We start from the raw sequence: 25,177 nt of genomic DNA on the forward strand, positions 1-25,177 counted from the left end.
AAAGAACCAAAACTCCCAGAGTTTCCCTGAGATTTTCTCTAACTAGAAAATTCTCTGACTTTTCCTAAATTCATTGAGTGTATGGCAACCCTGTCAAATTCAAGGTTTTTCCAGCTGTTTAGCCTAAATTGTCAAATTCCAGATTTTTACAGGTTTTTTGGCAACCCTGTTGTACTCTCTAACATATCCTGTTAGTTACATTTACCTCAAAAAATACCTTAAAATACTGCTTCAATAAGTTTTATCTGATATATCAACTTCATTATTCTTACATACTTAAAACTAGTATGATTAGTAAACTTCAAAGTTATGATAACTTTAATGAGTGAAATCTTTTTTTTGTTCTTTTGTCATAAAATTTGTTCGGAAACTTTTAGACATAAGGAAGAAAGGTTTTATTTTGTACAAAAAACAGACCAACAAAGTTTAGGGCAGCAGGGTTTCCCAAACTCATTTTCATAAAAGCCCTCTTAGCAGAAATTGAAAATATTTTTAGTGAAATAGTCTTTTTTACCTTCTTAGTTTGCATCTCTCATAAGGAACCTATTGTAGTCTCTGCCTTTGACCAGATGTATCTAAAAAATAATTTTGAATTTTAAAATTTGTAAAAAGCAACTTGTAGTTTAGTTAAAACTTAACTGCATAAGATGAAATTGTGATAAAAATAATTTACCCCTTTATGCCCTTTAATACTTTTTATCTTGAACCCTTAGTTATTACAGTATAAGATTTGTTAAATAAATTTTAAAACAGTTAAAATAGGTTATAGTATTTGTTATCATACTAGATTAATGTGTTTTTTTGACAACTGATTGTGAGTTCACTCTAGTGACAGAGATCACATGGTTGGATTGTTGATGTGATTTATAGTTGTAGTGCTGGTGAACTTTTGCTTTGGGATTTGAGCTTCATGACTTTCTGACATTTTGTGGTTTAAGTGTTGAGATTTTAGCCTTGTGAGTGTTCTCCAAGTGGTGTGTCACCAAAGGTTTTTTATTTGTTTAAAATATAGTTTTTGTTTATTTTCGGATAGTTAAAAGTTGAATATTATTGGGACATGTAAAGTTACACATGATCTAACTCACTTGCTTTTCCCTAAAATGTTTATCATTTCAAGGGGTAGAGTTTAAGGCTGATATTTTTTGGCCATGAAAAAAGTACAAATAATTTATGTTTATGAATAAGGTAACTGAAACCTAGATCATAAATTATTTCAGCAACAAAACTTATTGTTAAACAGTTTTTGTTAGAACACTAGAGCGCAGTAAAAACTTAAAATTATATAAACCAAGAATGGACTCTAAATAGTTATTTTCTTCGTAATCAGCTAAGTACAGTCTCATAAATTTCCTAAATCAATACCTTCTTTTGATTAGTTATCTCCATCAGTACATTTTCTTCTGATGTTTTAAAAAACTTGTCTTTTTTTTTTACAATCACTTTTACCCTAACCCTTACCCTCGGTCATTAACTATTTTTAAATTAGTTTATTTGTTATAAGTTTTTCTAATTTTTTTTATAATACTTTACTTTTGTTATTTTCATTTATCAAATTATTTTTCTATTACTGTTATCCCTAACCCTTACCCTCGGTCAGTAACTTTTTTTCCTTTTTTTATTAATTTGTATTTCTTTTTTTTTTTTTTTTTTTTTGATTTTTTTTCTCGTGAAAAAAGACCCTTAGTGCAAAGTTGTCTTTGTGCAAAAGTTTCTTCGTGCAGAAGTTTCCCTTTTCCTTTCGTGCATTGTAGATGTAGACCCTTCGTGCATAATTGACCCGTTTCCTAAATTTAAAACCTATATTGGTGTAGATCTATCTTAAATTAAATATTCTTTTTGGTCAAATAAATTTCTTGTTTTGGTGTTTTTGTTTTATCATAACAATAAAAAATGTCATACCTAAAAAGCGAGAAAAACCGTTTTATATGTTCTTTGAATAAATTGTTTAAGAATTTTGATCTCCATTAGGTTTTTATAAAATCGTGTTTGTTGCAAATAAGTGTTCAAAATACACAAACTCTTATTTCAAATACTTACGAAACTTTACTTTACCAAGTTTGCTTGGCCTTTGTAAAAACAAAAACTTAGCAAAACTTAAAGTACTTAATTATTTAGTTTGTTAAAACTATAATTCAAAAGCTTTCAAGTAATTTTATTCTAGTTATATATACTTCAATGCTTTTAAGTTACTTTCGCTACTGTAATAAACTTAATATCAACCTCTTTTGTTCATTTATAATATAAATAGTTTTATGTAAAAAAAAGTCTTAGCAAATTAATTTACTTTAAAAGGATAAAAGATAGTTTTATTTTTCAACATTCTATTTTCTGACATAACAAAGAATTTTTAAATATAGCTGAATTAAAGAATAAAGATTATAAGAAATATCTAAAATAACTAAACTGCCACAGCTAGACAAAAACACTAAAAAAAACTTTTAATTTTAGGTACGAGTTAACCCTAAGACTAAATTTTTAATTAATAATTTTTTTACTGATTCGTCTAACGACATCAAATATTTGTCATACAAAATCTACGGCTACTAATGCAGGATTGTGTTTATTTCATTATGTTTAAGGTTGTTGAAAGTAGGTCTTTTATAGGTTTTACAGCTCCATCTAAATATATTTTGTGGTCTTTCAGTATTATCTGAAAATTTATTATTTGAACAGTTCTGGTCTTTAACTTCACCCCTCTAATTTTTATTTTTTTCTCATGCTTAAGTAAGTCAACATACTCCTAAAAGTAAAGTTTAGATGAAGATCGATTATAAATCCTTTCTAGCAATCCTGCTAGTTTTTACTTGAAATTGTAGAAAATACTTTAATTGACTCTTCCTCTATACTCAAACTTGACATTTCTATAAAATATTTTTATACGATAGGATTCTAAAATATTTTGAATTTCGTTTAGTATTGGGTATTCTTTCAAATTATTAAACTACACACTTTGTTTTGTACCTTGGAGTTTTTAATAAAACTTTTCTTATAGACGTTTCTATATTATAAAAAGAATATAGTAGATTTAAAAATTAAAACTAAAGTTTGTACAAAATAAATTTTATACGTTTTAAAATTATCTAAAAATATAATACTATACACTTTTAAAATAATTTTTGACAATATTATATGACTTTGTTTAAATACCTTTACTACTAATAAAACTACTTCATTTCTTGCAAAAACTTTCATAAAATAAACATTAAATAAGAAAATATATTTAGAAAACGGAAAAAATTGTAAAACAGCATAATTTAAAATACCTAAATACTTGATTTTTTCAAGTTGTTGTACGTTTTTATAATCATTACAGGAAAAATAAACTTGACTGTTTGCTATACATATATTTAGTTGTTACAAAGGTACATCAATAAGCACTAAGTATTGAATTCTTTTTATAATATTGTAAGTTTATTGTCCTACGATGGACCCAGGCATCAATAGCTGGGCTACTTAAACTGAAAGAAACTTAAGGTAGAGACGAAAAAGAAAAGATAACAGAAAAATCATATTTTTTAAACTGAGGAAATATAAATAAAGTTTTAAAAAATTTATAAAATAATATAAAAAGTCATTTTAACACATAAAATTTATACTAAGCATCAAAATGCATTGATTAACCACAAAATTTAAAACCTAAAGTCCTAAATTTCGCCATTTTTTTTTTTGGAATTTAAAGAAACAGCGATATTTATCGGCATTCGGCTCTTACAAAAAATAATGTTTAGTAACTTAATTCAATTGTTTCGAAAATTTCTTTTAAGATATGAAAATTAATTTTATGAAAGTAGATCTAATTGATTTTTGTAAATTGCTTTCAATGAATTTAAATGTCAAACACATTTGTTTTGATATCACTGATTAAGAACTGCTTCTCAAAACTAATTTTTAAGTTTTCTTCAACAAAATAACTAATACTTTGGTTTATTAATTGCAATTAAAAATTTAGATCTTAATTACGTTAGTAAGACATAAGTGTCTTTTATTATGATAGGCATTAAATTTTACTAAACATCACTAAAAACTTTAGCATTTAAAAATCTAATCATCCTCCGGCTATTTAAACTTATTTTTGAAAATAAATTATTTCACAGTAACAGTGAAAACTGTTTTCTAAGGTGTAAATATTCATTGCAACTTATGCTATGCTAAAGTTTTGTTTAATAAATACTGTTTTTAAAAACAATACTACTTTTACATAATTTAGTCCTGGACAAGACATTAAATTGTTTCCGTGTAGGACTCGATAACCGAAAGGTTTCAATCGTACACTAGGTGCTTGGACTTAACTTTTTTTGAGCGTTTTTTTTTTTGTCGTTCTACAAATTTAAATTATCAATAATTTTGTAAATTTCATGGTTTCCAAATTTCGCTTTACTATGTAGTTAAAACTTGATAAGTATACAAACAAATTAAAGTTTATTATTAATAATAAGAACATTTAGCGATAAGATCAGTTGCCCTATGACAACTTTTTAAAAAAACTATTTTTACAAACCCAAATGAATCAAACTGTAAATCTGTATTTTTTTTTGTACTTTTGATGTAGAGGACTTTGTGAAAGCAGCATAAAATATACTGTGCTATTTTTGATAAAATAAGCTTTTGTAAGAGATAGATGTTGTATACTCTTTTGGAGATTCAAATTATACAACTTTTTCGTCTAACCAAAATTAAGTAGTTTTAGTCTTATTTTTTTGTGGTTGCAAGTATTAATAAATTTGCACAGTAAATCAAAACCTAAATTATTATGAATACACTAGATTGGCTAATATAAACTTTTTGGTTAAAAAAAAATTGAATGGTCATTGTTGAATTTTAGAAAAGAAAAAGCTTAGATAGGATAATTTAAATAAAAATATTTTAAGTTTATTAAGATGTAATGCATAGATATTTTAAAGGATAAATTTATCAATGGTCAAACTTTTCTGTGCTCAGTAAATAAGTTTGCTTGATCACTTTTTTGAAAATACTTTAATAGCATTTAAATTTATCTAAAAAAATATTAACTATGTTTATTAAAAATATTTCGACGACTACATAAAACATTTAATTTTTGTAAATTGCGTTAATACAGTTTTTCCTTCATAAATACCAAAGTTTTTACTTTTGTTTAAATAATCTTATTCCCAAACTGTTTTATTTAAACGAACAAGTATTTGTTAAAATTTTTAATAGTTATAACTTAGTTTACACAAGTTTATTTTAACATTTATTCAGATTTTCAGATATACAATATCTAAAAAAGATACATATTTTACATGCAAATATATTTTATTGAAACACTAACAAAATTTTACGCATTCAAAAAAATACCACTATGTATTATAGTTCCTATTGAATATATAAATAAATTCAAATAACACTGGGGTAAAAAACTAATTTTTAAATAGCTATCCTTTTTTGAGTTAAGAACTTTATAATTGCAATTTTAATTGCAGCAATAAAATGTTATAATAGTACATTGACTTGATTGTTATTTTAAATTTATTTGTTTTTACCTTTTATTGTCTTAATTTATTAGGTAATTACAGAGGTATAAAAAATGACCATAAAAAACTTATAAAACTATCAGTTTTTATTCGCATTTTACTACACTTTGTATAATAAATAAAGAAAAAAATAATTTGTATAAAACTTATAAAGGCTGACTTTCATCTGTTTATTTCTGTCAATTTACAGACAAAATCTAATTATACATCAATACTTATATTGTCATCACTATTTTAGAGAAAATATAAAAAAAATTATCGATGGCTATAAAAAAAATTTGTTTAAATTTCTTTATAAATGAGAACGTATTAGAACTTTTAAGTACATACTAATTTAGATTATCATTTTTATACAAAGTATTTTTTTTTATCAAAGATTAAACAATAGATCCCCTTATTCAAAAAGTAAAAAAAAGAACAAAAATAAAAAGGCTGCAGATATGCTCAAGGTTTGATCATGCCATTGATTAATATTGAATTTACTTCAAAAATCGACACGTTGATAAGATATTGTATACAACTTTAAATTTTTGTAAAACTAATTTCAGCTTGAAACTAGCTTATGTTTTAAGTTCAAAGCTAGCCTGAAGCTAGCCCAAGTTTTCCGAAAAAATTCCTAAGAGCAGCAATTTTTAAAGCTCCAATCAGAAAACAGCATTGGAAGCAACTAAATTACGCCCATATAAAGTGCAGCATTTAAAAAATCATATAGAGGTAACTAATAGCTCTCTTAACTAATGGTACAAACTGCCTGTAAATCAAGTTTGGAGTATATATAATTGTAGACCAAATTAAAAAAAAATAACATGAAAATTTAGTAGTACGCCTATTCCGTTAATTAGCACTAAAAGTATATAGGTCATAACTTAAAGACATATTTTCTTTAACAGTTTTCAATGTATTTTTTATTTATAAGTGTAATAAAAGATTCCTATGATTAAACTTTTCTTGTTTATATTTTACTACTTGCATATATGAATTTAAAATGCCTATACTGATAGCAAATATTTAAATTTAACAATAGCAAAATAAATCGTTCCCCAGTGTTATTTAAAGCATTTTAGTAAATTATAATTAAAAGTTTTAGCGTTTAAATGCAAAAATTGATTTTTTTGTTTGCTTAATACAAAATTGGCAATATTTAAAACCACACACGATTACAAAAAATCAAAGCTGAGTGTAAAGACAAGAACTTAAATGACAAAAGTGATTTGTGTGTTTTTAGCAAACAATAAACTTTACAGTAAAACTAGATTGGTTGGCACAAACTAGTTCGAAAAACTGTAATAAGTATTACCAGCTTGACTCACAAGCCTTTGTTATAATAGACGCAATCTATCTTAGAATCAAACTTTTTAACTTGTTGTTGGACACTATTTTCCAGTTTTGACACGACGATTGAGCTAAAATAACAATTTAAATTAGTAATTACTGTTAACTATAACAACACAATATAATGAATAGTTCAAACTTGATAAAAAACTAAATATTTTTGCTTTAATAACTAAAAAAACACGGATACACTAAATATCAACAATCAAACCTTTGCTGAGGAAATAGAGCACAGCATAATGGAGTGGTAAACAGCAAACTGCAAATTTATTACTTTTTTACTTAAAAGTCTTAAAAATCAACATAAAAAAGTATTCACTCACCAAAAACCGACTAACAGAACCTGAACTGGGGCATTTAAGTACGGACGTTTCTGAAAATATAGTTTTTATTTATTTTATATATAAAAAAAAAACGTATTAAAACTCAATATAGAAAAAAACGGTTAACAACAACTTTCGAATTAAAAACTTTTTTGATAGCAAAAACTGTGAATTGTTTTATTAAAAGTTTACAATAATAAATCTGATAATACCTTTTATATTGTTGACAAAGATTACATTAATATATATACTCAATAAACTAACATTTTGAAAGTTAATACTTTTTTAAGTGTAGAAAATAAAGAACTATCTAGTAGTTAACAACATCATATTAAGAGTAAACAAACCGTTAGTAATTTCCTATGCGAAATTTTGTTCATTATGAGTGGAGGTATGACTGTAAAAACAAAATTATTTCAATAATTTTTGACAAACCTTTAATAATTGACTTGTCTGGTATCGACCCAGGATATTGTAAACTTTTAGTGATTTTTCAAGTTTTCATTTTTTAAATTGATTTATTGTTTTATCTAATGAAGGAAACATAAACAAAAGTATTTACTTACAAACTATTTATAATCAAAACAATTTTGTAAATCTTTTATAACAATAATACTCTGATTATTTATTTTTTATAAGTATTAAATAGTTTAACAAATCAGAAATCATATCTACACATACAAAAAATTGAGTAAGAAATTCAAAATAAAATCTAAAATAACATACTAAAATGCTTTTGAAACCAATATCCTTGATTTAAATACGGAATATAAGTTATTTTTTATCATTTGTTATACCAGGGATTTTCTGAAACTCTTTTCTTATTAGAAATCAAAATTAACGAAATTTAAGCCATTAATTTTAGAAATAATTGAAAAAATCAAGAGTATATATAACTATAGGTTTAATTGTACATAAAGGTACTTTTATTTTTGTGATTATGAATTTGGAAGCAAATTTAACTTAATTAAAAAAAAAATTGACTATTATTTTGTTCTAAAATAAAATCTATAAACTTGTTATTTATACATAAACATACTTTAACGGATGTAAAAATTAAAAGTTGTAATAAAAAGGAGATTGAAACGAAGTTTTGCCAAAAAAAAGTAACCTATAATTTAAAAAACATCTATAAACTTTTGAGATACAGCCAGAGTTGTAAATTGTTATTTATATAAGCAACTTCTATTGTAATAATTTCACAATCACAACAGCGTTTTTGAGCATATAGTTTAAAATTATAAAAAATTACTGAATACCTCAAAAACTTAACAAAATACAAAAAATATGTTTTATTGATGAAAAATAACTTAGATATGGCAAAAACAAGATACTTTTACTTAAATTTGAGTTGATTTTGAAAACACAACTCACCCATAGCAGGAATAGCCATGGCAATTCTACTTGTTACCACTTGAAATATTGCCTTTCGAGCCGCTTGAGTAGAACTGCCTAGCACTTCGCCAGATTCGGAAGTTATAGCGATTCCGTTTTGAAGTTCACTGTTGATAATAAAAATTAATTGTAAAAATATAATTAAACCTAGACATTTAAATGGTAAAATTACAAATTATTACAAAAAAAAATATGTATATAAAACAAGAACATCCCCGAACTAAAACTGAATTAATGAAAACTTTAATTATAGAAACAAAAATGTGGTAAATAAAAAAGAGTATAATACAATTTTACTGGACTATAAAAAATATATTTTACTTGGTACACTTTAAATTTTCTGAAATACTATGATATGAAAATAATGAGCCAAAAAGTTATGCTATTTCAAATGTTTTAAAATCAAGTTAAACTTTTTTGACAAAAATTTTATAACTGTTTTAATATCGGAATTTAAAAAAATCTAATGAAGTCCTCATATTAACAGCAAATTATTACTACACAAAGCTAAAATAAAGTGTTTTAAGTCAAATTATGAATGCCAAAACTAATTACAGTTTGAAAGATTTTATTTAAATGTCGCTATTGCAATTGTAAAAAAAAACTGTCTTATTTCTAATCATAGTAGTTTAAACCAGCGTAGTTAAAAAAAATTCAACACCTATATTTAGGCACGCAACATTGTTAAGAAATAAAATTAAAAATATACAAGTACGCGCCACTTTGAAAATTGTTAAAATACCAAACAAGTTTATAAGCGCTTCAAGCCATTTACTCATAGCTGAACCAATAGTAATCGAGTAGTAGTAGTGGCTACTATAAAACTATGTCATTTATAAATTCATCGCGTTAATTCAGGTACAATGTAAATGTAAACTTATACAGATTTATAGTTTGCATAACTTAATTAAAAAACTTAAACACAATTGTAATTAACGAACCTGCCCCTCATGAGAGGTATGTTGATGCAGTTGGCAGCAGCCACCGCAGCAAACGGAACCAACCTTCCCGCGATCGGTGGTAGTTTCTGAAATCACGTGAATACATAGTTCTATTTATTTACATCATACCAAACAGAATGAATAAATAAGGCTCGTTGAACGGATAAAATAGGCTTATTTTTAGTTTCAAAACCTTAAACATAAACATTTGTTTTAAAATTTTTTACAATAAGCTGTTGATTTAGTTCTTATTAAAAAAATTATTTTAATATTTTAGTCATAGAATATTGAATTTTATTAAATTAAATATAGATGTTTTTTTTTATTTTTTTTAGCTTTTGTCTTTTTTCCATTGAAATGAAAACTTATACAGTGATTACCAACCTAAAGCATGCAGTGCGTACTAAAACATTTATTTTCAATAACTAATTTACAACTACAAAGTTATTATAAAATTAACTTTATAGTAAAAAAGCTGAGTAGTTACTCTAGCGAAACGATTTGAAACTTTATAATCTATTTTTATTGTAAACCATTAAAGTTCTTACACATTTATGCTTAAACTTTGTAAATTGCTATTGGCTAATTTGGGGGTGTGTCTAACCGTTAAAGTGTAAATTTTGTTTAAATAATAAAAAATTATCAAACTGTTACACTGTTTTTTAGTACTTTAATATAAGTATACACTTAATAGTTTTAATAATTTCTATTTTATTACAACATTATTCTAAATATAAAAAATAAAACAAACCTTAGCAAGCTTGTTAAGCGATAATGCAGTAATCACGGCACCAGAGGTCGCAGCAGCGTAACACTTTGCAAGTTTTCTGATAAAAATAATAAACATTTGTTCTTTTTTTAATTCAAATTGCACTACAACAGCTTAAACCCGTATGTTTAATTTAAACATACAACATACTAATAAATAAATATAAAACATTTTACAATATTTCAAATAACTATTGAGGTTTTACATATACTATTAGAGAAAACCATAGCTTTCAGATTATTATATAATTTTCATATCATTTATGTTTGAAAAATTGTAAAATTTAATTTTTTTTCATCAAAAACCCACTTAAACATAAAAATAAAAGTATAAAATTCTTTACCTCTCTTGTAAGTAATTAAATTAGTAAGTTCAATCTACTACAAGAAAATACTTTTAAATATTTAGTAAAAACTAGCTAAAATAGTAAATGTTTAATATTATGCAATTTAATAAATAGTGATTCAAAAAGATACTTTTAACCATTAAGTTTTTTTAAGTACCATATATGTGCGGCTTGATGGGGTTCTAATAACGATTTTTAAAACTCTCTAAATTAAACGTTAAGAGATTGAAACCCAGTGGTCGACACTATACAAAAAAAAATTAACTCTATCGTAATACTTACATAAACTTTCTTTTAAAATATTTTACAATTTTCTGTATATTTACAACAGTATACAAATAAAAAAGTTTGAAAAAGCTAATATTAAAGCAACAATAATAAATTACTGCTAACTCAGTTATATAAACAGTTATAAAAATAACTTTTAACTAATTAAAAAAATAAAACTATAAGACATTAACTCAAAAAGTTGTGGAAGAATATAACTGAAAAAACGAACTGTGCCCATTTTAGGCATTAAAAGATAAAACTAATAAAATAAATAATTAAGTTAAAAACTACTTGTATGATGGTATTGTCTGTATTAGTATTAAACAGATAAATGCTAGATAAAAACTATCAAAAATTTAAATTTTAATAAACTTTACAGATAGTATAACCTCTTTGAATTCTTTTTTATTCATTTTTTTTCTAATCTATGCCCAGTAGGGTGCATCTTATTTTAAAAACCAAAAATTTCAGGCAAAAAAAAAAAAAGAATTCAGTTTAAATTTTTTTATAGTATTTTTATTACTATTTTATCTTTTTTAATTTTGCTACAAAAAATTTTCTAAATATGGCAAGGAACATTTTCTAAAAGTTTGAAATAATTTTCTCAAAAAATGTAGGAAAAAATAGATTTTTAGTGAAACAGTTTTTTTTTTGCTTTTTTAATTATACCATTATAAAGCAAAACTTTCAAAAGTGTTTAGCTCTAATAGGCTTATAGCTAGTAATCTTATTTTTGGTGCTGTGTATTTATGTGATTTCCCACCTACAAAAATTGGACTAAGCAAAATTCCAAGGTCTGTGCAACAGATGCACCCTAATGCCTAGTTTGAGAAACAGTCTTTACCTAACAAGTAAAAGAAGTAAAACTTTTTTATTAATCAGGGTTGTCACTTTTATAGTCAAAAAAGGCAGCTTGAGTGACTAAAAACTAGCCTAGTTAAATTAAGCTAGCCTTAGATCATGATAAGCAAAAAAAAAAGTAACGAAGGCAAAGACTTAAAAAAATATGTTAAACTAGCTCATATATTTAAAAATACCAAAATAACAATAAACGAGCTTAACTAAAACAAAAAATGTAGAAAAAATATTTAGAGTCAAAAAAACTATTCTGAGATAATGAAAAATATCTAAACAAGCCGAAGGTTTGGAAAAATTTAATCTAGCCTTAGTTGGCATGAGTTATCCAGAGAGTGTGGCAATCCCGTTTAAATAAATAGTTTTTTTTTTAATTTGAATCTTTAAATATAAATTTTGTCTGTATTTTAAAGCTCTCACTTTGGTTGACTTAATCTTGAGCTATCTCTACAAATTAAGAATACAACTATGTAAAGATATTTTGTTAATTGTCTCTATGAGAAAAGTATAAACCAACAAACAAACTCTGTTGAAATCGGCGCATCTCCGCTTCTGTTTGTGTAGTTAACTATTGAATTGAAAGATTGATTCATCCACTGCCAAAATACTACAGCAGGCGTTGTTCTGTTTTAAATAAATGTATTGTAATTTACTGTTTTTTACATCACATAAGTTTTTAACCAAACATTAATATATTTACATCACTTATCAAATAATAATATTTACTATTTCTATGCATAAAAAGAACATTACTAAACTAATTGTCCTTATAGTTTAATTTTGTAGTAGCTAGTTATACAAACTTTTTCAAAATTTGGTATTACTTTAATGAAGTCTTACTAACTTGTAAAACGTAAGCATACAGCCAGTTATTGTCATGTTCATTGGAACCTGAGCTGACATCCTGCCAAAAATGAACATTTTTTCTTTGGTGTCAGGGTGATAAGCGCTTTCGTACCTGTACTTTGCTTTCCACAAATCGACTTCTGAAACACCTTCTGGTATTTCTCCATTTCTATTGTATAAATTAGAATATTTATATAGCATTAAAAGAACAACTTAAATTTTTTTTTTTAATTAAATATTTCAATAAAAGTTTTAATTTTAAACTTTCAAGTGCAAATTAAACACTAGGTTCAATTGAAATAGTGATCTGAGGATATTTCAAAAGTAGTTTATAATTTGTACTACCTGCACTTAAACAATAGCTAATACTAGTTTTATTTTATTTTATTATCGGAGTCCTCCATGGCCGTAACTAACTTACATTAAACTAAAAACAAGTAAAAATAACAAACTTGGGAATAATTGTAAAAAAATATTATTTAAATACTTGATAAAATAAAAAACTACATCGTATTTTATACAGCACTAAAAAAGATGACATAAACTTTTCAACTCTGCTAAAAGTGCACTCTGATAACAGCTGAATATTTATTAAGTTAAGGGCATAGGGGGGGGGGGGGTAAACACCCTTTTTTGGTTTTTGTTCTTATTTTATATAGTTTTTACTAAGCTACATAATGCTTTTTACAGATTTAAGAGATTCAAAATAATTCTTTAGATATAGCCGATCAAAGTCGGAAGCAACAATAGATTCCTTATGGGAGGCGCAAACTAAAACGGCAAAATTAGACTATTTCACTAAAAATCTATCTTCTCCTACGTTTTTTGAGATAACTACCTCAAATTTTCAGGAAATGTTTCTTGATATATTTAGAAAATTCTGTCGGAACAGAATTTGAAAAATTAAAATTTCATATAAAAAACAAACAAAAAAAACAGTTTTTTTTTAGTTTTTTTGTTATAAAATTTTTAATTTTTTTAAATTCTGTTCCGACAGATTTTTTAAATATTGCAAGGAAAATTTACTGAAAATTTGAGGTAGTTATCTCAAAAAACGTAGGAGGAGGTAGATTTTTAGTGATTTCTAGTTTTAGTTTGCATCTCCCATAAGGATCCTATTGTTGCCTCCGACTTTGACCGGCTATATCTCAAAAATTATTTTGAATCTTTTAAATTTGTAAAAAGCAACTTGTAGCTTTATAAAAAGTTTATAAAATAAGATCAAAAACCAAAAAATGTGTTTACCCCCCCTATACCCTTAACTTCTAATTGTGAAAACAATCTTTTAGAAATGCATCTTAGCTGTTTCTTTATACACAGTACTTCCTTACTTATCCGACCATGTGGGGAAGCATTTTTTGAAAATAAGGCCGGTTTAGCCTTTGGCTGGATAACAACAAAAAAAAAATTTCTAGTAATCTACTTCATTGATACTATGCAAGGTATGAAATAAAACAAACACGTATATATATTTTTATACATAAAACAAGTCTTTTTCAACAACACAAATATATTTCAACAATTTTTTTCAGTGTGATTACAATTGTAACAAGGTAAAACAAATTTTAAACTTATATAGCCTTTTTAATTATATGAGAAATTATCAATCAATTAGTAAAAAAAAACCCTAAACTATAACAAAAAATTAAAAACAACAAGGAAAACATAATTAACTGTAACATTTAAAACAAAACAAAATTAGTCTAATTTAAACAAGGATAATGAGTAATCAAACTCTCTTTGTTTGCATAATTCTGGCTTGTCTAAGTGAATATAAATAGCTTCTATTTTAATTAAATCAAAAATGTATATATTTTTAAACAATTTTTTTAAATAGACAAAAAATCAACAAAATAAAACTTAGTAAAGTATAAAATTTATTTAATGAAACAAATCACACTGTAAACAGTTTAAAAAATATCAGAAATATTTTTGAAAAAGAAACAATAAAGGTTTGTTTGACATAACTTTCTTGTTTCTCAGCCAAGAACTCATGGAAACGGATAAGTTTTGAAAATCTTTTTAATGTGGTTTCTGGTTTTTTGTTTAATCCAGCCTGTTGTGTACTAATACTAAGGTATGTCCTAGCAAAATACTTAGTTACAGGTTGGTTTCATCGCAGTTAAAAAATTGATCTTTGGAGTAGCCCTCGGTTTAATAATCTTGTATTTGTATAGCTTGAAAAGTTTAAGTTTTAATTATCACACTATTATTAACTGCTTGCTTAGTTATTGAAACCAAGTTATACAAGTATTTTTAATAAAGCATTGATTTTAGCTGAATTAAATAAACCTACTTCTCAACTTAAACTAAACTGGCCAGATAAGTGAGGAAGCACTGTACTATCAAACTGTATTTTTAGTCTTAATAGAAAGCTATCTAATATTCTAAATAACTTAGTTTATTTAAGATCTTAAAATTGTTATTTCTCTTAACTTACTGTAATTTTTTTAAATAAAATAAAAATGTGTGAAACTTGTATAAAAAAAAATAAAAAATTAGAAAAAAGAGATAACACGTTGACTACAAAACAATTTTCTTTTTTTATTTATAAGTCAATACTATGTTTTATTTTGAAATGAACTACATTTTGTAGTTTTCTATAGAGAATTAATTCAGAAAAAAGTTAATAAAAGGTATATTACTGCTTATAAAAAAGTACAATCTAAGTTTACTAACTGCTTTCTAAAAACACTTTAAAAACTACTTTTAAGTAATTATTAACAATTTTCAATAGTTTACCATTTCTAATGATATTTAATGAGTTTTTACCAAAAATGTAAGCTAAGAGTGTAAAATGACTAAACAATTTTATGGCAACACTTAACCTACGAAATGCAATAAATTTTAAGAGTTTTAAAAACTGTATTAATATTTTTTTTTAAATATATATCTGCTTTAAGTTATGCTGCTAAATAGCAATGAAAAATGTTATTTGATAACTACTCACTTATGTTGTTGAACTAATTGCTTGGCCCCTTCAAGATCTTTGGAAGACAAAAACAAGTTTGCTGGGTTTGTAACTAAAAAATATAACATATTACTTGTATTGAATTTGAAACACAAAATAAAAATTTTATATGCTAAGTTCCAAAAATTATCTTAACTTTACAAAGATTATACAACTAGAACAGGGGTCAGCAAACTGCCGCCTGCGGGCCAAATGCTGCACTCAAAGCTAAAATGCTTTTTAAAAAACATAAAATAAACGATTTTGCAATAAAAACTTACAATTAAGCTCTTAATTTAATAAATACTTTTTAAAGGTGTAACTTTACTGCTTATTTTGTTATATTTTTGGTTTAAAACAGTATTTTTCTACTAATACTATATTTGTTTTTAAATAACTGCAGCACTCAATAACTCTTTTCTAAAAAGTGCGGCCCACAAACAATTTTCTTTGAGAAAATTGGCTTGCGAGTTACAAAAGGCTGCCGACCCCTGAACTAGAACATAGAAAATCATTTTTTTTAGGTTATAAACATTAACCTTTTCAAGTTGAATAAATTTCTTTTATAAAAAATACCTTGTGGCTTTTGTAATCTTTTAAAGCCCTTTTATAATTACTCTTATGTTGTATTATGTAATTTTATTGTATAATTATGTTTATAGAATATATATACTTCTAAATTTTTCAAAAACTTTTCATCCAAGAAATATTAAGCTTCTTGAGTAGATTAGGTCTTTTAAAAGTGCAATATAAACATAAAAAAATAATTAAACATCACTTTTAAAAATAATCAAAATAAATAAAGAAATTAACTGTAAAAAACTACCATGTAAAACAGGGTTCTTATCAAATTTGTAATGAAATTAAATTCTGAAAAAAAGTGTAGAACTGTGCATTAGAATGCAAGTTACAAAAAAAAAAGGACAAGATTTGGAAAAAACCATAAATTAGCCTGAGTTTTTCAAATACCTAAAAGAAATTAATAAACCTTTAATTTTATAAAACTTTAAACTAGCCTGATTGTGTGATAACCTTAATTTTTACCATACAAATGGTAAGCATTTATGAAAAAAATATGAAACTATTTTTAGAGAATTTTTTTTTCAATTTTTAATTTTATCAAACATTTTCCTGTTCTTTAATAAAACTGATTTTTTTCAATTTTTCCTATTTTATAGTGACACAATAAACATTTTATCAATACAACCTAATCTAACAAAAAAAAAGAATTTTTTAATTCATGTTTAATGTTTTTCACTGAGCTTTTACTTAATTGATAATAACTAAATTAACTAAATTATTTATCTATGAGGGATTAAAACATAATCAAGTTTTTACTACTTATTCGAATATAGATAAATCCTAAAAAGTATTTCTCATGGTTGCCACTGATCAACCTGAGAAAAATTTCCTGACCTTTTCCTGACTTTTTACCAAAATTTTCCTGATTTTTCTAAATCAAACTCTTAAATTAAACTTATTCTAAAATACATAATCTAACTTTTGAAACTATATAAAGCTTTTAATCTAATTTCAATATAGGTAAAAATCAACAGATTTTGCTAAATTCTATCATCAAACTTCCAGTACATCACTTAAACCATCTTTGTATAATTGATGTTTGTAATAAACCGCTCTATCAGCAAAAAACTTCTATTATCACCTTATAAACTCAGCTTGTCTGAAAAAAGACACAATTGTTTAGCATTTCCTAGCATAAATGTATCTAGATAAACAACCGACATATAAGGAACTTTTACAATTAAAACCTTAAATCAATAATGAACTTTCACAAATCAAACCTTAAAACAATAACCAACTTTTACATTTAAAACATTAAAACAATAAAGAACTTAATCAAATACTGTTTTTTTAAATGTATGTACTAAAATTTATTTTCTCTGTTTTTTATTAGCACTTTAACTTCCTCATCTAATAAAGATATGGTTTCCTTCATCTGGTCTGCATTCCGCTTCATTTTCTTGGCAGGTAAAATCATTTGCCTCATTTTATCTAAATCGCTGTCATCTGCTGTCCCTACACTTGTTGAAGAGAATCTTTTCTCTAAATCAACCCACAACTTGTGGGTTTCATTTCTTAAGTCACTTATTTATTTTTACCTCCAATTTTGCTGCCTCTGATTCCTCCTCATCCTCCATCTCTTCCTGCCTTTGTTCTTGTAAAAATGCTTGATATATGATTAAAAAAAAAATTATATTAAAAGTATACTTAAACAAATTTTTGTTATAAAACATTACTCTAACACTAAAAAACAACAGACCTTGATCTTGCGGTGGCTACTGACATCTGCATATCTTTCGAGACGTTTACTTGATATGGTTCTAGTTTGTAAGCATACATGTAATCTTTAATTCTTCTTCTGGATTTAATACTTTCTTCTTTCATGTTATCTACAAGCAGAGCTTTGTTAATACTAAACCCTCGTTCCACCTCCGCCTGTCCATTGTGCAAAACAAACAATACTTTTCCAAGAGAAGATTTGGTCCAAAATAAAACTGGTCCAAACGTTCTTGACTTCGCTTGAAGCTTTTAAACTTTAATACATTTATTGGGCAGTTTATCAAAGTTCTAAATTGATCAATGTTCTTATCACCTTCAGTGTTGGAGCACATTTTTTGTTTTGTGGAGTGCACAAAATTGACAAAACGCTTAACCAGAACTGTTACTCCTAATTCGTCTAGGTTATGAGGATTTAGGCATGACATATTTTTAACAAATGTAGTTCCAATAGCTATTCTGCTCCGGAGACTTTCAACGGCTTTTATAACAAATACTCTCCATTCTTTATTAAAATTTAAGATCTTATATTCCTCAACTAGGTCTTTTTTCCAAAAATTTGAAAGCAAATTGGTTGCTGCACAACCAAGATCAAGGGCAGGTTTCAGGGAAGCTTGATCATTCAACTCAATCTTGAACAACTTGGGATGGCAGAGGTTCAAAATTACCCTGTTTTTCATAAAGATGCACAGCAATTTAATTACCAAGCACGAAATGTCCTCTTGCATAAAGGCAACAATAGGCTGGGTACTCTGATATAGTGTTAAAAAAGGTAGCATGAGAGATGCTACACAACTAAAGAAATGCATCTTCACTAAGACAAGATAATCAGCCACTGCATCCCTTACAACTGGGTAACATCTGCTGTCAGGACATTTACTCTTTGGACCTAACTTCCAAACTTGAAATTTTTTTTTAATGTTTGGCCAAATTTCGATGGCACGATCAGCCACTATCTTATTGTCAAGCTAACAAGTTTTACAAAACAATTACAAAAAAAGTTTGCTACCTATTATTGGCTTGTAGTCCATTCTCCGTCCTCCAGCTTTAAAAAAAAATTATAAACATTTTTAAAAATGTCATCCAGCTTCCAGTTGGTAGCGTCAGCTCCAAGCTCAAAAGCTCTATGAGCAATGTCGAGACTGCAGCTACCAATGTTTATAAGCTCACTCAGGTCCTTTTCTTTCCTATGATCCCTTATTTTTCAAGATTGTCTTAAATATTATCTTCTTAAATTTAAAATAAATTAAAAAAGAACATACTTAAGTAACTGTAAAAAAAAAACATTAAAAAGTAAACTATATATCTGTTGTATAAAATATTTCCTCTTATCATTTAGTATAAAATTTGTAACAAATAAATATACTCTTATTTACTTTAAAAACTTAAGTTACTCTACAAAAATACAAATAATAAGTAAACTTAATCTTCGCATATACCTCTCTTATAACTTATTTTATAAATTTAATCAACTTTGAAAAAATTATAGAGGTAAAATATACACATTAACTTGTTACATAAAGTACTAAACTAACTGCTTAGTTATAAAGAACTCAATTATTTACTTAAACAAAAAACACTTTGATTCTAAAATTATGCTAGATAAACTTTTGTGTATATATCACAGTTTCACTATGGAAGTGTCCTTGCTACAGATCATCAATACTAAAAAGCTTACAAAATCTGCTTGTTCAAGTAGGGTACTTGTTCAATATGTTAATAGAAAATTTTTGCAGATTTATATAGGATATTTTACTAACTTGTACCAGATGAAGGCAACGGCAATAAAGTTAAATATTTTTGTAAATTTCTAGGAAAATTTTGGAATTTTTTTCTGATTTTTAAGGACTTTTAATTAATTTTTACCATTTGGAGGCTTTGGAAAACAAGGAATTTTGAAAATTTAAACTGACAAAATCTGACTTTTTTTAAATTTTATCAAATTTCCTGACTTTTCCTGACTTTTTTTCAAAAACCCCCATTTTTTCCTGACTTTTTTCATTTTTTTAAATTTTTCCTGACCAAGTGGCAACCCTGATTTCTTTACACTTATGAAATCCCAATAGCACTGTATTTTTATTTTAATATAGAGAAACGTAGTAAGTCTTCAATAAACTTAATACTTTTTTCTATTGTTGATGTATATATTTTAAAAATGTAATACATTTTTAGCCTGTATCTACTTAAAAGCAGAGTTTGGAAGCTTTTAAAATTAACAATACAAAAATGCTTCAAAAACTTAGGGCATAGTCGGAGCGAGCAATAGGATCCCTATGGGAGGCACAAACTAAAAATCTATATTCTCCTACTTTTCCTGACTTTTCCTGACCAAGTGGCAACCCTGCATAAGGATCCTATTGCTGGCTCCAACTTTGACCAGCTATATCTCAAAAATTATTTTGAATTCCTATAATCTGTAAAAAGCATCTCGTAGCTTAGTAAAAACTATATAAAATAGGATCAAATTTCAAAAAAAAAAAAAAAAAGTTAACCCCCCCCCTATGCTCTTAAAGTTTTTGAAACATTTTTGTTTCAAATATGCTGTTAATTATTTCAAGCATCTAGTAGCTTGCTAAAGCTGCATAGTAACACATTTTTAACAGCCTGCAAAACATTTTTCTCAGATAAGGCTGGTCCAAGGACTAGAAAAGTTTCCCACCACTACATTAAAAACACAAAATTTAAACAGTTTTATGAACACTAAAAACAAATAACTTATTTTAAAACATAAATAAAAAACTTACCTGTGAAAAAATGCTTTGCTCTGCCCAAATAAGTATCTTGACTCCATTTAGGCTTGGTCAAATCAACTTTATCCATTATATACTAAACTACTTTTCTGATAATTTGTTCAAATAAACATTTATTTTTATTAAAAAATAATACAGCTTTGTGAAAAATATACTTTTCAGGTAAAATACAACTTTAAAAATAAATTACTATTAGTATTAAAATTATATAAACCTGGTAATATAAGAATGTGCTATTTAAAGACTTTTTGGCTGTAAGAAAATTAATGTCAAACATTTAAATTTATTCAAAAATTGTTTAGGTATAAAAATGGTATTTAGAGCTTTTGTAAATGTACTACCAGCTTTATTAAAGTAACAACGTTTAAAGATTGCAAAACAAAAATCAAATATTAAAAAGACTAAACTTTAAATTATTTTTTATTAATTTATTTAAAGAAAAGTCGCGTTTTGTGTGTGCGGATATTTAAAAATCATCACTTTTTATGTTTTGCTGCAATTGCAGCTTTTTCTAATTTGCGTGCTTGGAACTCACTTGGAAGATTCTAATTATATTAATTTAGGTTTGATTAGTTTTAGGAACTATACTCTACTCCCATGCATTTAGAAATAACTTCACACGTAATCTTACAAACTAGTATTTTGCTTTCTATTGTTCTTAAAAGTCTGCTTATAACCGGCATACCTAAAAACCGTTCAATTCGTATCTTCAACTTGTACTGGAGCAATTAAATTGTGTTTTAAGCAAATGTAGTAAACTTATATCAATACAAAAACATTACAACTTTCGAAAAATGTTAATGACTTTAAAAACAGGTAAAAATATAAAGGTGTTATACAAATACTTGTTTCAAATATTTTCATAAAATAGAACCTTCAAAAATTCTATAAATAATACCAACATATTGTTTATTATGTTTAACTTTTTATTATATAGATCGCAACAAAATTAGTTAAAATTTCAAAATGTTTAATTTTGAAGTTTTTTTATCAAATTGAATTTATTAAACTTTTTTACCTTTTATCATTTAGAAAAATAAAAATTTTCATCTCCATTAGGATCATTTTAAAAAATTTACATCCATTTATATAAGACTAGTTAAAATTTACAATTTTTTTTTGTCTTTTTTAAACAGTTCTACCAATGACTTACCAATGACTGACCAATATCTAGAACCTAGGTACTTAGTTTAAATTAAAAACTACTTTGTTTATAAAATTTTCATTCTATTTACGTTAAATATCGATTTTTTACAGTTTCATTGTTTTTCCAAAGTTTGGTAGTGCATTTTAATTAACCAGTTGTTACATTTTAATTCAAATTAAAAAAAAATTATTATTCTCTTCAGTATGGAAATATTTTATATAACTCATGAAAAACCTTTTTAATAACATTTAGCTGTAGCAAGTTCAGTTTAACAAAGTATTAATGATCTTCTGTTATCTAAAGCCAAAAAAGTTTTTTACTAATCTCAGCACATGTGTTCAAAATTTATATAGTTTAAAATTGTTTAAAACATTTTTTCGCGTTAAAATTTTTTAGTTTAAGAAAAATCAATGACAAATAAGCTTTAATTCTTTTCAAGTTCTTTCAATAAGTATAAATACATTGAAATAATGTATTTAATGGTTTTAGCACATAAATCATTCTTTTAGATTACAAAAAACAGGTGATTGAGTGACGATAATTCAAATAGCTAAAACTAAAACTATAACTAACTACCTAAACAAAATAGTTATCAGTAATGAAATTCTATAAAAAATACGACAACTAAGTTGAATAAGTTTATTTAACCGAAAAACTCAAGTTTTATCTTTGCAACTAATATTTTTTTCCAAATATTACTAACGTTTTTTATTGTAGTAAAAACGTTGAAATTTTGATCGTTACAGTTCAATAAATATAAAATAAATTGATTTTTTGAATCACATTATAAGTTTCTTTCTTTGTGTTATACTTATATAGTACAGGACAAGACGTTAAAAGGTATCCGTTGAGTGCGACTCGATAACCGAAAGGTTCTTTGTGCACCAGGTCCTAGGACCAAATACTTTGAGCGTCTTTTTTTTTCGTTCAAAAAACTATGACAAAGTATATACTAAGTTGCATGAATTTTAACATAATGTAATTATATTATAAAATTTATTTATTTTTAGTATTTGGGAAACATAAAATATTAATATACTTATACTACCAACAAGAGTCTTTTTTCTATCAATCTTTTAAAATAATTACTAATTTACAAAAACCGCTATAACTTAACAAAAACTACTCATATTTTGAGAAAAACGAGTTTATTTGTTCTGTTCAAGAGTATTAAAACTAGTTTAAATCGATGTTTGGTTTGAGGTATTTTAACAACATACTTTTTTCTTAGAAATTGTGATTTATTGCAGTAGAGTAATATGTACAAGAGTGAACCTTAAATAAAAAAAATACTACAACATGAATACTATCAAAATGGTTACTGACAAATTGTGAACACTGTTTTTTATCGAGTCTGTAAACTTCACACAAAAGAAACTCTCGGGAGTCAGGACTATCCGATTTACTAAGTTCTTCAAACAACTTTTTATTCTCCACATCAAAGCACAGTACAGTCGACGAGATTTGAATGAAAACAAAAATGCCGTCGCCAATAGAAATAGCAGGTTTCATGTTAAGTCTCTTGTCAACCTCCATCGTCGGTTTAAACGCGGTATACCTTTTGAAAACCGAGCTGACTTAATTTTACACGCGCCAGTTACGACAGTAAACAACTTACTTCTGAAGGAGACCAGCTTGTAAGAGGACTGCATCTCGACAGGAAAAGACGACCAGCGGTCGGTCACGTGATCTTATAAGCTAATATTTTTATCCAGCTGTTTTTAGCAATTTAGGAGCGCTAATCATAATCTTCTTCTGCGTTCTTCTCACTTCGTTTTTTAATTATAAATATTGTTTTCGTTTCGATGAACTTTCGTTTGTAAAACTTAAAGTTAAGTAGTAGAGTTAATAAAATTAGCCATTAATTGATAAGTTACAATGAATTAATATATTAAAAAACTCTTATGTAGTATTTAGATTTGAAATAAAGTATTTGTTGATTAAAATCAAAGTAATTTTTTGATGCAAAACATAGTTCTAGAAATAATATGTTTTTATCAGTTTTTTAAGTTAAGTTTTATTTAATGAAGTAAAAAAGACATAAAATCATTTGATTAAAAATTAAAACTTTAATTGAAAACTTTAAATACAAATTTTGGTAGATTTTATTGTTTCTAATTGAAAAAATATTTCTAATCACACTATTTAGTTTTATTGTAGCTGTTAAATAGAATACTTAAAAATAAAACTATACATAAGGAACTACTATAGTTTGAAAAATTACGTAATTTATACTGATAATGTTGATCTTGTATTTAAGGTTAACATGAAAATTTTGTTATCTCAAGTTTTTTGATAAACAAAAAATATATGTGAAATGAGGAGAGTGTGTTAAGTTTATTAATGCTTGTGTTTTTTGATTACGGAAATTAGTTAAAAACTGTTTTTGTTTTGTTTTTAGAGCTTTTTTAAACTAATTTACCTTTTTTTTTATTATGAGGTTAAAAAAGAATTTGTTGAGTTTAATGCTTTTTATTTTATTATATAGTTTTCCTATTATTAATGTTTTTTCTGAATAACATTCAAAACGTTTTAAAAATCTACTTTTTAATAAATATTGTAAATACGTGGTTTTTTAGGTTGTAGCCAAGTTACCAAGTACTATGAACATTTCATTAATATTAATTTTAATTGTAGTTAAAGGATCTGATCAATTAGGAAGTAAGTTGTTTTTTTATATTTACAAAACCTTTATTATGAAAAGATTGTATACAATAAAAAAACTTACAAAAAGTAAGTTTATTTATTTACTAAAAAATGCATTTTTAAGGCTAGTTTGGTTTTGTATTCAGTTATACTAAAATCTAAAATTATAGTTATTTAAATGTACACAGTTTAGTTAGTGAGAAGTTACATCAATTAAAATAATAATCAAACTACTTATAGGAATTCAAAGTTGCAACAATTCATTAATCACAAAAAATTATTATTTAAACGCAAAAGGTGAATGTTATGGTAATAGTAGTGAAGAAATAATTTCAAATAAAACATACCGGATATTTTCGTCTTGTGTAAATATTCGCTCAAATATAATAATCAAGACTAAAATCGAAAAAAAATATTGCGAAGGCAATAAGACTTACGAGTTTTTTGTTTTACACAAAAATCTTACCATTTTAAAGAAATTTTGTTCAATTCCAAGTGGTTTTTCTTACTTTATTTTGTGTAAACTAAACAAAAAAAAAGTTGATGAAACTCAGGAAATGATCAAATAAACAACAAATATGACAAAAATAAAGGTCAGGCTTGAACTTTCAGCGTAGCAGTTGTAATAATGGCTTTTCTAATTGGGTCTTTTTACTACATTTGGAAAGACAAAACAAAGGTTTTTTGAGTATTTTAATTTAAATGTCTTGAATTAAATAAGAACAAGTGTTTTTTTCTATTACCACAAAGTTGTTATATGCTGATTTTTTTTGTTTTTAACATTACTAACTAAAATTTAGAATTAGTGAAAAAATAT

General features: G+C 25.6%; 1 protein-coding gene across 1 annotated transcript; it reads right to left on the reverse strand.

The window, feature by feature from the left end:
* Positions 1-5,261: 5,261 nt before the first annotated feature.
* Positions 5,262-20,661, reverse strand: LOC145838185 (sideroflexin-3-like). Its single transcript, XM_082945744.1, has 11 exons — positions 20,562-20,661; positions 15,520-15,592; positions 12,568-12,738; positions 12,249-12,347; positions 10,235-10,310; positions 9,484-9,569; positions 8,522-8,649; positions 7,495-7,544; positions 7,148-7,197; positions 7,036-7,083; positions 5,262-6,895 (listed from the first exon to the last, which is right to left on the reverse strand). Exons 1-11 carry the CDS (start codon positions 20,635-20,637, stop codon positions 6,799-6,801), a joined length of 954 nt encoding a protein of 317 aa, XP_082801870.1. The 5' UTR covers positions 20,638-20,661; the 3' UTR covers positions 5,262-6,798.
* Positions 20,662-25,177: the final 4,516 nt, after the last annotated feature.

This window comes from Thalia democratica, chromosome 6 (genome assembly GCF_965202585.1).
Source record: "Thalia democratica chromosome 6, ktThaDemo2.hap1.1, whole genome shotgun sequence".
NCBI classification, from domain to species: Eukaryota; Metazoa; Chordata; class Thaliacea; order Salpida; family Salpidae; genus Thalia; species Thalia democratica.

Bases quoted from the DNA above. Each gene is read 5' to 3' on its own strand.
- LOC145838185 (XM_082945744.1), bottom strand. From the start codon at position 20,637: ATGGATAAAGTTGATTTGACCAAGCCTAAATGGAGTCAAGATACTTAT. The intron at 7,084-7,147 runs GTGAGTGAATAC...ATAAATTTGCAG, and splicing joins GTTCTGTTAGTCGGTTTTTG to TTTGCTGTTTACCACTCCAT. The intron at 6,896-7,035 runs GTTTGATTGTTG...TTGTTATTTTAG, and splicing joins GCTCTATTTCCTCAGCAAAG to CTCAATCGTCGTGTCAAAAC.